Source organism: Notolabrus celidotus, chromosome 1 (genome assembly GCF_009762535.1).
Source record: "Notolabrus celidotus isolate fNotCel1 chromosome 1, fNotCel1.pri, whole genome shotgun sequence".
NCBI lineage: Eukaryota > Metazoa > Chordata > Actinopteri > Labriformes > Labridae > Notolabrus > Notolabrus celidotus.
In genome coordinates, this window is record NC_048272.1 from 24316638 (window position 1) to 24328930 (window position 12293).

The window sequence follows — 12293 nt, forward strand, 5'->3', positions numbered from 1 at the left end:
TCTGCGATTAGAGGGAGGAGCCAGCAGGTGAAAGGGGAGAGGAGGGATGCTCATAACTTTCAGGTGGTCAGATGCAAAGCAGTGGAAATAAGAAAGACAACAGGTGAACATGGCTCCGCAGCTCTACCTCACTATGTACAAGGAGCAGTTTGGGTCTCCAGGCAAAACCAAAAGAGAACCACCTCGACCCACCTCTGCCCACCGCAGGAACAACCCCCAGCCGCGGCCGGTAAGAGACACGCCCACATGAACTTTATTTAAGGTTATAGGACAAAGTAGCAAGTTATTCTTGTGCATTGTGTTTTTTTTTAATTGAGCAGATTGTTTTCCCACATTTTTTCCACTTATCTACATGTTAGTGGTTTAATTTTGCAAGGAACGTTTGAGGAAATAATTTAACATGTTTACTGCTGGTGGGAATTTAAATGAAAGCAAATCATTAGCCTCCTCACTTGAAAAATTGTTCTGAAAAGCAGACAAAGTAATAATAATAACCTAACATTTACTTGTGGTGCGTTTAAGGTCAAACAAGACTAATTGGGTCACTTATTATTGGCACTCTCTTTATTGTTCTGCATCGAGTGAGACCAAGGTGTCTTACTCTAATTGGGAGCTTGTTGTTTACATTTGCCTGTGCTTGGTGAAAGCTGTGTCCCATCTATTATTCAGGACTTCCCCACCATGCCTATTTATTTCTCCTGCCATTGAGTAAACAGAGCTAAGAGTAGAGTACATTCAATCTACTGTAGAGGGAACAAACACAATGACTGGATGACATCTGCTAATTTCATTAGCACAATTTTTTTATTTTTTTTATTTTCTAGTCTATCATTTTAATAGAGGAACAATAAATATATTAAAAAGAGGATCACTATTTAAAATAAATACAAACTTTATTCTTAAGCGTATGCCTTTTTTTCATTCAGAAAACACTGAATTACTAATTTGTGACAAGGTGTAAGAAAAAAAAAAGAAGAGATCCAACACTTAATTAGAACTGTGTGCTTTACAGTTTCCCTTGATTTTTACCCCTTTTCTTCTACTTTTACCTATGTGTCCGTTCTTACCAGGACTTTCTGTTTCCACGGAGTCTTCAGCCCAACTACAAGTCCCACCGCACACCACCACACCCCTCGACCCCTGCAGACACTGGACGTCCTCTATTCCCCCCTGTCAGGCATTTATCATTCCAAAGTCAAGTAACAACTTGTCCTGACAGCTATTCTAACACTGTGAAAACAAACCACAAACCAAACCACATGCCCCCATCCTCAGTGCCAGTTCTGCCCTCTGCTGATGGAGCACAGAAACTTCAGTCGACTGAGCCACATGCTGGATCTGCATTTCAGCTAAATGCAACTTTGAAGAACCCGGCAAGGTATATATAACATTTTATCTATAGTCTAAAGATATCTTTTTAGATAGAAATATATCTTAACAGATCTACATTCACTTGAGAAGAGATAAACCTTTTGAAATCTTCTTATGTCTGATGACATTGTCAACATTTCACCATTTCCCATTTTATCTGAAAGAATAATGACAAGTAAAATCTGGAAAATACTATTATTATATTGCATGTCAAATAACCAAATAAACTTAATTCTAACAGCATATATTAGCTTACACTTTCATTAGTGACTGAACAGTTTGTGATTTAGCCTGTTAAGTAGGGGAGACCAGAGGCAACATTTTTCAGACTTTCCTCCATAACTCACTGAATACTAAAAAGAAAGTTGTCATCTATTAATATAAGAAACATATATATTTGCACTTAATACAAAAGCTATTGCTATATTCTAATGTAAAAGGAGAATGCTCTCCTTCAGTTCAATAGAAGTCAAAATGTTGTTATTGCCCGTACAAAGGGGAAATAGGGTAGAACCCAGTAATGTTACTCAATAATTTGTATTTAATCTGATTCAAATAATTCTTGATTTTAAGGTATCTTGTGGTGATTATAAGCAAAATTATGTATTTTTTTGTTGACAGCTAGGCAATTATTCTAAGAGTGACTAGATGTTATTTTAAATGCGACAAAAGTATGTTATACTTGAATAGATTGGTCAGCTGATTACCCAAGAAGAATCTCTAACCAAACTTTAATAAAATTACAAAATGAAGCAGTTGTGGTGGTAGTAGTATTTTTATCCAGTCATTATACATAATAACATAATTTTCACAGTCCAGACAGTTTAAAAAAAGCCAACAGGCTTGTATTAAGTGGTGACAAGCAACATGCTTATTTGCGTCTAGCCTACAACTGACCAACACAATGAGATCATTTGGAGAGAATACTGATTACACTTTGAAAAAAAATTACATTTATTTATTAAAAATGTAAGATTTTGTACATTTTCTAAAAATGTTTTACAATACCTAGAATATTTTGAAATACAAAAAATTACTTGAAAGAAATAATGATGTTGTTTTAACTGTAAAAATGTTACAATCCCCCCCCCCCCGATTTAATTGGCAGTCATGGCAATAATTCTGTACACTGGAAATTTTTTTTACCAAAATAAATGTTTCAGACCTAAAAATCTGTATTTTATTGAAAATGTTCGCCATGGTAGAGTGATCCTGCCACTTCAAAGAAGTAAGAAAGTGATTCCTATAAGTGCAGGGTAAGTGTATAAGCACTCTAGTTTGTTTCTTATTGTAGCAATTAAGTGTGGCATGTTTGTCCCCGGTCTCCCCTAATAACCAAGATGATAGGAAAGGTGTAAATTTCGGGCTAAATGTTAACTAAGAATATAGATCTCTGGTGTTGCTTGCCAATGTCAGCTGTCTACTGTTCTTTAGTCTACAAGAGGCTATTGAGTTCTCATATGTTGTCTTATGTTAATGGATACCAGATGTCCCTGATTTTTTTCAGTTGTCTTTACAGATGATTACAATTTGAGTCACCATGTATATATGAAACATAGCATTATGATATTACTGCAACATTTGGGCTGAACATTTCTAAAGCTATAACTCCCTCTCTGTTTTGACAGTAAAAATGGAAGTACTCAGCCTCGAACAAGACCCCTAACTGGCTACCCTCTGGCACCTCGGCACCTCATTCTGCAGACACAATACCGGAGGTCTAGTTCCAGTAGCAGCCTGGATTATAGGTGCATAATAAACTGTGTGATAAAAAAAGTCTTTGTGAAAAGATTTCATACTGTGCTATAAAGAAGTAGGTCTAATTTTTCCTCTGATGGTCTCTCTACAGTGGATGCTACAGCTGCTTCCATGTGGTGAAGCCCTACCAAGCGGGACACTACATCATACACCCAGAATTTGTGTCTGAGTGCCTTCGTTAGGACCATTATCTGAGCTCTGGCTTCCAAAGTGGGGACAGGGGACCTGCAGAGGTCCTTCAATGGGCTCAGGGGGTTCCCTATCAAAATGAGGGATTGTTAACTTCACTATTGTTTAATTCTCTGCTAATTAACCCAGTGAGAAAAGGTGTAAGGATGAATAATTGGCTGCACTCTCCATGCCATTATCTTACTACATACAGCGTGGACAGTTTTACAATCCAGTACTATATCAGCAGCAAAGATCTTGCCAGAGGGGGCTTGTGGGGATAACATCCGAGAAGGCTCTGTGGCCCTAATGTGTATCTGTCTATGACATTAAAATTTTATCTTCATATTATAGAGATAATACTCTACATTTGAAATAAGAATGTCCAATTGCATCATATGTCTTAAGAATAGTACAGAAAACAATATGAAACCTTACTCAGGGGTAATAAAGACTTATTACTGTTATTATTGTTGCACCACTGTACCACATGTGGGTACTTCCCGGGATATCATGCAATGGACTAAATATAGGCCTACCAGCAGTTCTTATAATGTCATCATACTTAGCAGCAAAATTTAGAACCAGAGTCCTGGTAGAATTAAACATGTTTCATCTTTGTGACTTGCCTTTTTCTTACTTTAGAAAAAAAATGTTTTTGGTTTATTTGCCTCTCAATGTACAACCTCAGTGTTATTTGAAGTTTTTTGGTGGATTCAGAACTGAAATAAAAGAGTGCTGTTCCCACTGACTAGACTACATTTCCCAAGCTGCGATGGGCGTGGCACAGGCAAATACGTAACAAGATGCCTTCATGCCTCCTCTCGGTGGTGTCCTATAAACTCTAGCAAACAAGTAGTGGCTGGAGTTACTGAAGGGGGTGCCGCTATACGGTAAGCAAAAACTTTATCTCATGAAGTTGCGAAAATGAATCAGGACATGCACAGACGATGATATTGCACTCTTTTCTCTATTCACGCATTCTTTGTTATTTTCCACCCTTAACTTTCTTGCATCACCCACGGCGCACAACAGCGACTTTCTACACACTGGACACAATTGCAGCCTATGTGTAAAGTTGTATGTGATTAGGCAAAGAGTTAATACCTTTCTATATGATAAAAAACTAACACATCGTGTATTTCCATGCTTTAATTTCCATGTGTACCCAAGAAGAAACTTCAGCTCTCAGAGAGTCGCCTGCAGAATTAGCCACAAACATAGAGAAGACAGTCACAGCTGATAACAGCTTCAAACTAATACGTGTATCATTTCCAGGTTTCATGGCTTAATAACTTTGACTCAATAACTTCAGTCAGAAGATTCGAGTAAAAGCACAATCAACGCGCGAGTGCGTGCTCGCTCCATGCATGCGCGCGCAGAGTTGTACCAAAGTATGGAACATTTCTCAAACTTCTGACTGTATCAGCACTTCTCTGTTTATTTTCTCCACGTGTCAGAAAAGATAGTGAATCGGGCTGAAATGGCACTTATGAACCCATCCGCTCACACTACAAACAAGAAATATCCCAGTTTGTTTTCCTGTTTCTGAGTGTTTGCTCTCTGTTAAACAGGCAAATATGTTTAGGTGAAAGTTTTGCTATATTCTTTCTCCTTCGTATCTTGAACGAGACAGACAAATATTTCCAGGTGATTGTGAATATTTGCTGGACAGCTGCAGCAATAAATTCAAAAGAGAATTAGAAAAACAAATAGAACAATTAAACAATTATTTTTCCATTGGTAAAGTCATATTTTAAGCATAAATGATAATCACCCTCTGGTTTCAGCTAATTTGAGGATATAATGCTTTTTGGGTCAGAAAAGTGTATGGCAAACTCAATAACTTTGACCCCTGATTGATGTTGCGTATCAGAAGATACATTGAAAATTAACAGAATCATTTAATGATTGTAAATTTCCATGACATAAATTGTTGTCTTTTAAATTCTAAGTTGCAGTCTTTAATTAATGGTTTTCTCAATTTAAATATTGTACTGTTGGTTGAAAGATATAACCCATTTTAACACCTTTAACTTTTTTAGATTCAGTTACAGGGGAGATTTTGAAATGTTATAAACAAAATGTATATGATGAGAAAATATTAAACACATCAATAAATGGATTGATACTAAACTGATGTTTGACACTACCATAGATGAGGTTTGATAAGTCCTGAAACTTCCCATAATAAGATATACAACAGGCTTTATGAACAGTAAATGTTCTCCTGACTCTCAGGGTCAATTTCCTTTCCAGGGTCCAGCAGCCTAAGTGGATCTCTGAGGAACCAACAGTTAGTTCTTGGTTAATTAATGACAGGTTTATGTTATCACTCCTGTTGTTGGGGGAAATCTATATTAAGGCTGGTTGAACACAGAATTAGTCAATTAGATTGCTAATTAATTGCAAGCATTTTTTACTATCGACCCTTGCTGCCATGGCAGACCATGAGGGTCAATTGCAGTTAGCACTAGTCAGCAAACAGGGAATCTGGAGAGGACTGGACTCCACTCGGTTGTCTGTGCTCTTTAATCTAATCTGTTCTGATGAGCTAACACCAGATTAACTAACATCAACCAGTTCATTACCTCTGAAGGTTTCTGCTGTCTATTTGCTCTTGGGGACAGATAGGTTGTCGGTTCAAAAGAAAACAGCGTGCCTGTTTTTGTTGATTTATTACCAGTGTTGTCAAAAATGTTTCTTTTTAAGCTAGAGTGAACCAGGTTGTACTTCAGTTTGGTGTGTCTGGCTCGACGGAGCACAAAGTTTAGTATTCTTCACTCTCCTTCCCGGCATTGGCAGAGCTCTAAGGCCCAAATCCCCTTTTCTGCTCCTTTACTTCCGTCCATACAAATGAGTCTTCTTTCAATCGAACTCATATGTTAGAATTACCGCTGGGAACATCCACTTTATCCTCTTGTGGGTAATTGGCAGTAGATTTGTTTTGTTAAATCTCAGACACATCTTTAAAGTTTACATCCTGACAGCATAATACCTCTAAGTGCTGTGAAATCACTCTGTGCAGCAATGCAGAGCATGTAAGACAACGCTGAAATGTAAAGGAGGCTTTGAACTGACAAGGAAAGATAGACCGAGAAACACACTGGTATCTCACCTGCTGATCTGACTGAGTGTGTATTTGTGGATGATTCTGATGGTTAAGAGATATCAAATTTGATATTTCATGACTAATCAGAACTAGTAGGCAATATGAAGAAAATGTAATGTAAACTGCTCCAGCAAAAGGCAGCCTTTATTTAGAAGGCAGCACAAATGCCTGAAGACCTTGAAAATGACATTTCAAAGTCTGTTATCTCTCTCTTGTGACAGGCATGCAAACAGACAGGACAGAGGGCCAGAGTGCAACAAACCAGACTCCCCGGAAAACATTTCTCTGATCTTTAAAACAGCAACTCTCTGATTTTCCTACTGAACAGCACAAGTCATGTACCAAGTTGTACCAGGAGGAGCGGGAGGCACAATTACAGATGTTATCCCCAAGCAGAAACACAGCAAGGACACTCGACCCTTGGTCGGAGCTGGCGTAATCGGCCTGGTGCTGGTGATTGCAGCCGTGACAGCATGGTGTTATTACATAGCCTCTCTCCGCAAGGCTGAGCTGCTTAAGACTCAGCTGCTGGATCTGAATAAAGATGGCTACATTATCCGCAACCAAGGAGGGTCCATTGTTTTCAGAATGGATTTCAGGTTGGTATTTCTTCATGGTGTTACATATTTAATCAACATCCATGAATAAATGTTAATGGAAAGTAATTTAATCTATTCAGCAATAGCAACTTGTTATGTGTAATGAGAAAGATTACTTTTAAATAAAAATACATGTATTTCTTTGTAGGTCGGGAACATTGGATTTGGATTCATGCTCCAAAGAAGGGGAGATGTTGAGCTGTGGACGCACCACTGATAGAAAACTGAACTTCTTTATAGAGACAGTGCGACCTAAGGATACAGTACAGTGCTACCGAGTTCGTTGGGAGGAGCTGGTTCCTGACATTCCAGTTGAGCATGCCATGACATACAAGTTTGCACACTGGTATGGTGGTGCAGTGTCAGCAATTCAGCACTGGCCTATTTCTATCTCAGGCCAACAAGCTCCCAAACCCTTTGTTACAAGTGACATCTACTCAAACCGCAACGAGTTTGGTGGTATTTTGGAGAGTTATTGGTTGTCATCCAATGCTACTGCCATCAAGATTAATAACTCTGTGCCCTTCCACCTGGGCTGGAATGACACAGAGAAGACTATGTCTTTCCAGGCGAGATACAACGACAGTCCCTTCAAACCAAACCCAGGAGAGATACCATGTGCTGAACTTAGCTACAGAGTGTGCGTGGGCTTGGATGTGACATCCATACACAAATACATGGTCCGCAGGTACTTCAACAAGCCAAACAAGGTACCTGCCAAAGCCATGTTTCGCCATCCTATCTGGTCGACCTGGGCGCTACATAAGACTGACATCAACCAAGACAAACTCTTGAATTATGCCGCCAGTATACGAAAGTATAACTTTAACTGTAGCCACTTAGAACTGGATGACCGCTACACTCCCCGCTATGGAGAGTTTGAGTTTGACACAACAAAGTTCCCAAATGCCTCAGCCATGTTCCAAAAGCTGAAGTCAGATGGGTTTCTGGTCTCACTCTGGATTCACCCTTTTGTTAACTATGACTCTGACAACTTCCATGTTTGTGTAGAACGTGGTCTGTTTGTTCGAGAGCCAACAGGCCGACTGCCGGCCTTGGTGCGCTGGTGGAATGGCATTGGTGGCATTTTGGACTTCACAAACCCAGAAGCCCGTGATTGGTTTTCCTCTCAGCTACGTTCTCTGCGCTCCAGGTATGGTGTGTCGTCTTTTAAATTTGATGCAGGGGAAACCAACTACCTGCCATGGAAATTTAGTACCAGAACACCAATCAGGGACCCCAGTTTTTTCACAAGACGTTACACAGAAATGGCAATCCCTTACAATGACCGAGCTGAGCTTCGCAGTGGCTACCAGTCCCAAAACATATCCTGCTTCTTCAGACCAATCGACAGAGACTCTGTGTGGGGCTACGAGCTCGGTCTCAAATCTCTTATCCCCACAGTGCTCACCATCAGCATCCTCGGCTATCAGTTCATTTTACCAGACATGATTGGAGGGAATGCTTATCTTAACCGCACAGATGGAAATCGTGTGCTGCCCGATCGAGAACTCTATATCCGCTGGCTTGAGCTGTCAGCCTTCATGCCCTCCATGCAGTTTTCTATTCCCCCTTGGGAATACGACAATGAGGTGGTTGAAATTGCTCACAAATACACAGCCCTCCATGAGAGCATTGTGGCACCACGGGTCCTGGAGCTGGCGGGCGAGGTGCTGGACACCGGGGACCCAATCATACGTCCCCTGTGGTGGATTGCTACAGGTGACGAGACAGCCTATAAAATCGACTCACAGTTTCTGATTGGGGATGACCTCATGGTAGCCCCAGTTTTAGAGCCGGGAAAGCAAGAGCGTGACATCTACCTCCCTGCCGGCCGCTGGAGGAGCTACAAGGGAGAGAGATTTGATATCAAGGAGCCTCTGCACCTCACAGACTATCCTGTAGATCTGGATGAAATAGCTTACTTTGTTTGGGTGTAGCAGGAAAGGAATGTAAAGAAAGCAGCTTTTGCTCTCATTTGCTTGTAAGACAAGCTTCACAAATTACGCTTTTTATGCACAATGCAAGGAATATTATATGAGAAAGTTGTATAGGAAAGAATAATGTGAAACTGCTTCAGTGAAAAATGCCTCAAATAATCTTAACTTTTATCTGTATTTTAGCTGACAGCTTCTAATTCTGTGAATCCCAGTTTTTAAAGATAGTCAAGTAGTGTCCTTTGAAATATGAGTGTGTAACTCTTGATGACTGATACCCATAGCAGCCATAAGTAACAATTATGGGTATATAATAAGTGGCAACACATGATATTACGGTAGCAGAGATAGAACAGAGTCACTAAGTCAACCAACTGACTCATCACAACAGTTACACAGCAATATCTGTTTAAGGTTTTCTTACAATAGCTGACGTTGGCCACCATAAGCTACTGGCTGTAGAAGCAAAACCCAGCATATATTTAAGTGACAAAGGGTGTGTTTTAATGATTATGAAATCAACTTTTTGTTTTTACAAGAGCAATGTGCCTCACAGTGCTTCTAAAGCAACACAATGTGCTTTAAAGATTGTGCAATTACATTTATAAAACATTTGTCAAAAAGGGAAAATGCAAACTGAGTTAAGTATGCAATAGTTGCCTTTTTTTGCCATAAAGTTGTTGTATTTTTGAATGTTTTTGCCCTTTTTTTAGTTTAATTGAAACCAAACTGGTATCATATAACGGAGAGGACAACTGAAGAGGTGTCATTATTGTCATTAAGCAGATAGTAGGCGACATGAAATCCTCTGTATTCATAAATAATTCTCGGTTTGACTGAAAAATCCCTCTTTCCATTGACACTAATGACTCCTCTTTTCTCTTCTGCTGTGAGATACTTTTCAGGAGGTCGCGTTTTATGCTTCACTTATCAGGATGAATGCCTGAAGTTTAATCATTACAAACGGCATGCGCTCTCATTTGTGTAACAGAGTGTCGTGTAACTGCTCTAAGCCTAGAAGAAGATGCCTTTTTATAAGGCAATAAATATTTTATGCCCTTCCTCAGGTAACAGCTTTTTTTCTGGCTGTAGTGGGTTGGATGGATGGATGGTTATTGTCAATATTGTGCTTTGCTGACTCTAAATGCAGGTAAACAGCCACTTGTATGATGAACCATAATACATTTACTGCCACATTTTGGAAAGAGAGTTTAGGATGTATGTTCTTTTGAAAGACAATAACCTCAGTGACAATGCTTTGGTTGATTTTTTACCTTCTTGGTATGCAGTGTGGAAGCCTACAGATACATTTAGCAGCATTTAATCAGCAAATGTAATGTCATTTTATTTATAATGTTGTGTTTTGTTAATTTAAATATTTTGTAAATACAGTGATACCTGCCATATTCTAACAGTTACTGTCATGTGATGTGTTATTGTTAAAAACGTTTTCTTATATATTGCCTCCTGTTATTTTAACCCTATATTGGATGTGTTAACTATTTAAGGACAATCACATGGTCAAGAAGATGTACCACAAGTAACCCAAAGGAGAATATTCCATTGTGTAGCAGCTGACTGCATCTTGTCATACTGATTATTGACAGTAAAAGGCAGCAATCAGTGCTTCAGTGATCAAGAAAGGCTTCTGACTTTTTGACCCTTACATTTTAACACGTCTGTGCGTCCTTTCACTTGTGGCACTTTCCTTGTTGACCTTGGGGCTTTTTATTTGTGCCTCTTGACACACTTTCATCACAACAACACTTTCTATTTATAACAGTTCTCACTCAGCATCTGGGCCAGGTCAGCCTCTAAGGCTATTACTGTCTCTGGCTAGCTTTCTTTATGACATGACCAAGAGGCCATATCATATTTTGGACTGAATGTTTCCTTGCTTTATGCTCTTTTGATGTGCCTTGATATGTGTTCTTGCAACTGAACATTGGCTATGTTTGTGTGTGACAGAAGTTTTGGAACTAATTTCAGCAGAAGTGGATTTGATATTTGATTTGATTTTGTATAATTGTGTAAAATAAAATGAAGTTTGACTTTAATCTGCTTGTGAGCAACTTATTTCTGTTTCATTTGCACGGAAAAAAAACAATCTCTGTTTTTTTAGCACATTTTTATTGTACTCTTATAAAAGATTATAATCCTCCAGGAATGTTTGCCCAACTTTGCACATAGTTAAAAAAAACATACAAGAAGAAAAGACACACATGAAACTTTGGCCAGAACGCTGACTGTGCAACCACTGAGCCACTAACAACTTGTAAACTGGTATGAGTCTGCAAAACAAGAAAACTAATGTGCCTATCAATTCAATATTGAAAGAGACACCCTTGAGGGACTTTTTCTAACTTTTGCTGCCAGACTCATCACAGGGCAATAATGACAAGGTGATGAAATGATTGTGCAGGTTATTTGGAGGCTGTGTTCAGATCAATAAATCATCTGCTGGTTCATGATGTGAGGCCAGAGAGCATGTGATATCAGAGTGTAAGACCAGACAGCAAGAAGAAAACAAATACACTTACAACAGTATGAGATAATAGCAAAAATATTACAATCAGAATTACAGCATTAAGCATGATTGTTGTTTGTGAGTGCAAGCAGCCTGACTGAGCCACTTCTTACAGCCACAGTCGATCTTTCATATGTTTGGGGAATTTATTCCATTTCACAACAGCGCTTCAGAACTGCTTCACTTTATTTGCCAATGCCTCATCTTTCTTCAGAATTGATCTGGACTTGCAGCCTGTGCGGGGAGGACATACATTCATTGATTAGCTGTCTCTGTGTTGCACGGATCAATGTTATTTGCCAGTTTGCTTTCTGCAATCATATTGTTTGGCTCTGCCCGTCTACTCATAGACTGGACAAATCATTTATGTAAGACTTTAAAGGGACATTTCTTTGTGGTGGGAGGAGGGTGGGAAAAAATACATAAAAAATAAAAGGGACCAATTTATTCTAAGACAAAAGGGGCCTAGTTCGGTGTCTAAAGATGCTTTACTGATCATATTTTGTCAAACTATTTTATTTAAATCAAGGAGAAAATGTTCATTCTTAGCAGAACACGACAGCCGAATGAAAGTTAAAAATGTTGAAAATCAAAGGTTAAAAGATGTATGTATTTATTTTAAGTGAAACAGCTGACTGAAAATTCAAACAAATGCTGAAAACCAAACAAAGACATGAAACCTCTGGTTGTTTTGGCCATGTTGTGCTGCAGATGTCCACAAGGGTGCAGTGTAGCTACATTGCCAAAATCTCCATTTGACACAACTGTGGACCATGGTCCAGATGTTAAGTGTGTACACCACACACACGTACACACATACA

At 39.1% G+C, this 12293-nt stretch overlaps 2 protein-coding genes across 3 annotated transcripts; both read left to right on the forward strand.

Moving 5' to 3' along the window:
* Positions 1 to 1120: 1120 nt before the first annotated feature.
* LOC117820023 lies at positions 1121 to 3916 on the forward strand. Its single transcript, XM_034693640.1, has 3 exons — positions 1121 to 1378; positions 3000 to 3119; positions 3221 to 3916. Exons 1-3 carry the CDS (start codon positions 1260 to 1262, stop codon positions 3309 to 3311), a joined length of 330 nt encoding a protein of 109 aa, XP_034549531.1. The 5' UTR covers positions 1121 to 1259; the 3' UTR covers positions 3312 to 3916.
* A 167-nt stretch (positions 3917 to 4083) lies between these two features.
* myorg (myogenesis regulating glycosidase (putative)) lies at positions 4084 to 11002 on the forward strand. 2 transcript variants are annotated; one of them, XM_034698016.1, is made up of 3 exons: positions 4084 to 4190; positions 6631 to 7008; positions 7157 to 11002. In XM_034698016.1, exons 2-3 carry the CDS (start codon positions 6746 to 6748, stop codon positions 8946 to 8948), a joined length of 2055 nt encoding a protein of 684 aa, XP_034553907.1. In that variant the 5' UTR covers positions 4084 to 4190; positions 6631 to 6745; the 3' UTR covers positions 8949 to 11002. The 2 variants fall into 2 exon arrangements, with proteins under 2 accessions (XP_034553907.1, XP_034553916.1); XM_034698025.1 differs by having other exon boundaries at positions 4134 to 4190; positions 6738 to 7008.
* The last annotated feature ends 1291 nt before the right edge of the window (positions 11003 to 12293 follow it).

Bases quoted from the DNA above. Each gene is read 5' to 3' on its own strand.
- LOC117820023 (XM_034693640.1), top strand. From the start codon at position 1,260: ATGCCCCCATCCTCAGTGCCAGTTCTGCCCTCTGCTGATGGAGCACAG. The intron at 1,379-2,999 runs GTATATATAACA...CTGTTTTGACAG, and splicing joins ACTTTGAAGAACCCGGCAAG to TAAAAATGGAAGTACTCAGC. The intron at 3,120-3,220 runs GTGCATAATAAA...GTCTCTCTACAG, and splicing joins AGTAGCAGCCTGGATTATAG to TGGATGCTACAGCTGCTTCC.
- myorg (XM_034698016.1), top strand. From the start codon at position 6,746: ATGTACCAAGTTGTACCAGGAGGAGCGGGAGGCACAATTACAGATGTT. The intron at 7,009-7,156 runs GTTGGTATTTCT...ATTTCTTTGTAG, and splicing joins GTTTTCAGAATGGATTTCAG to GTCGGGAACATTGGATTTGG.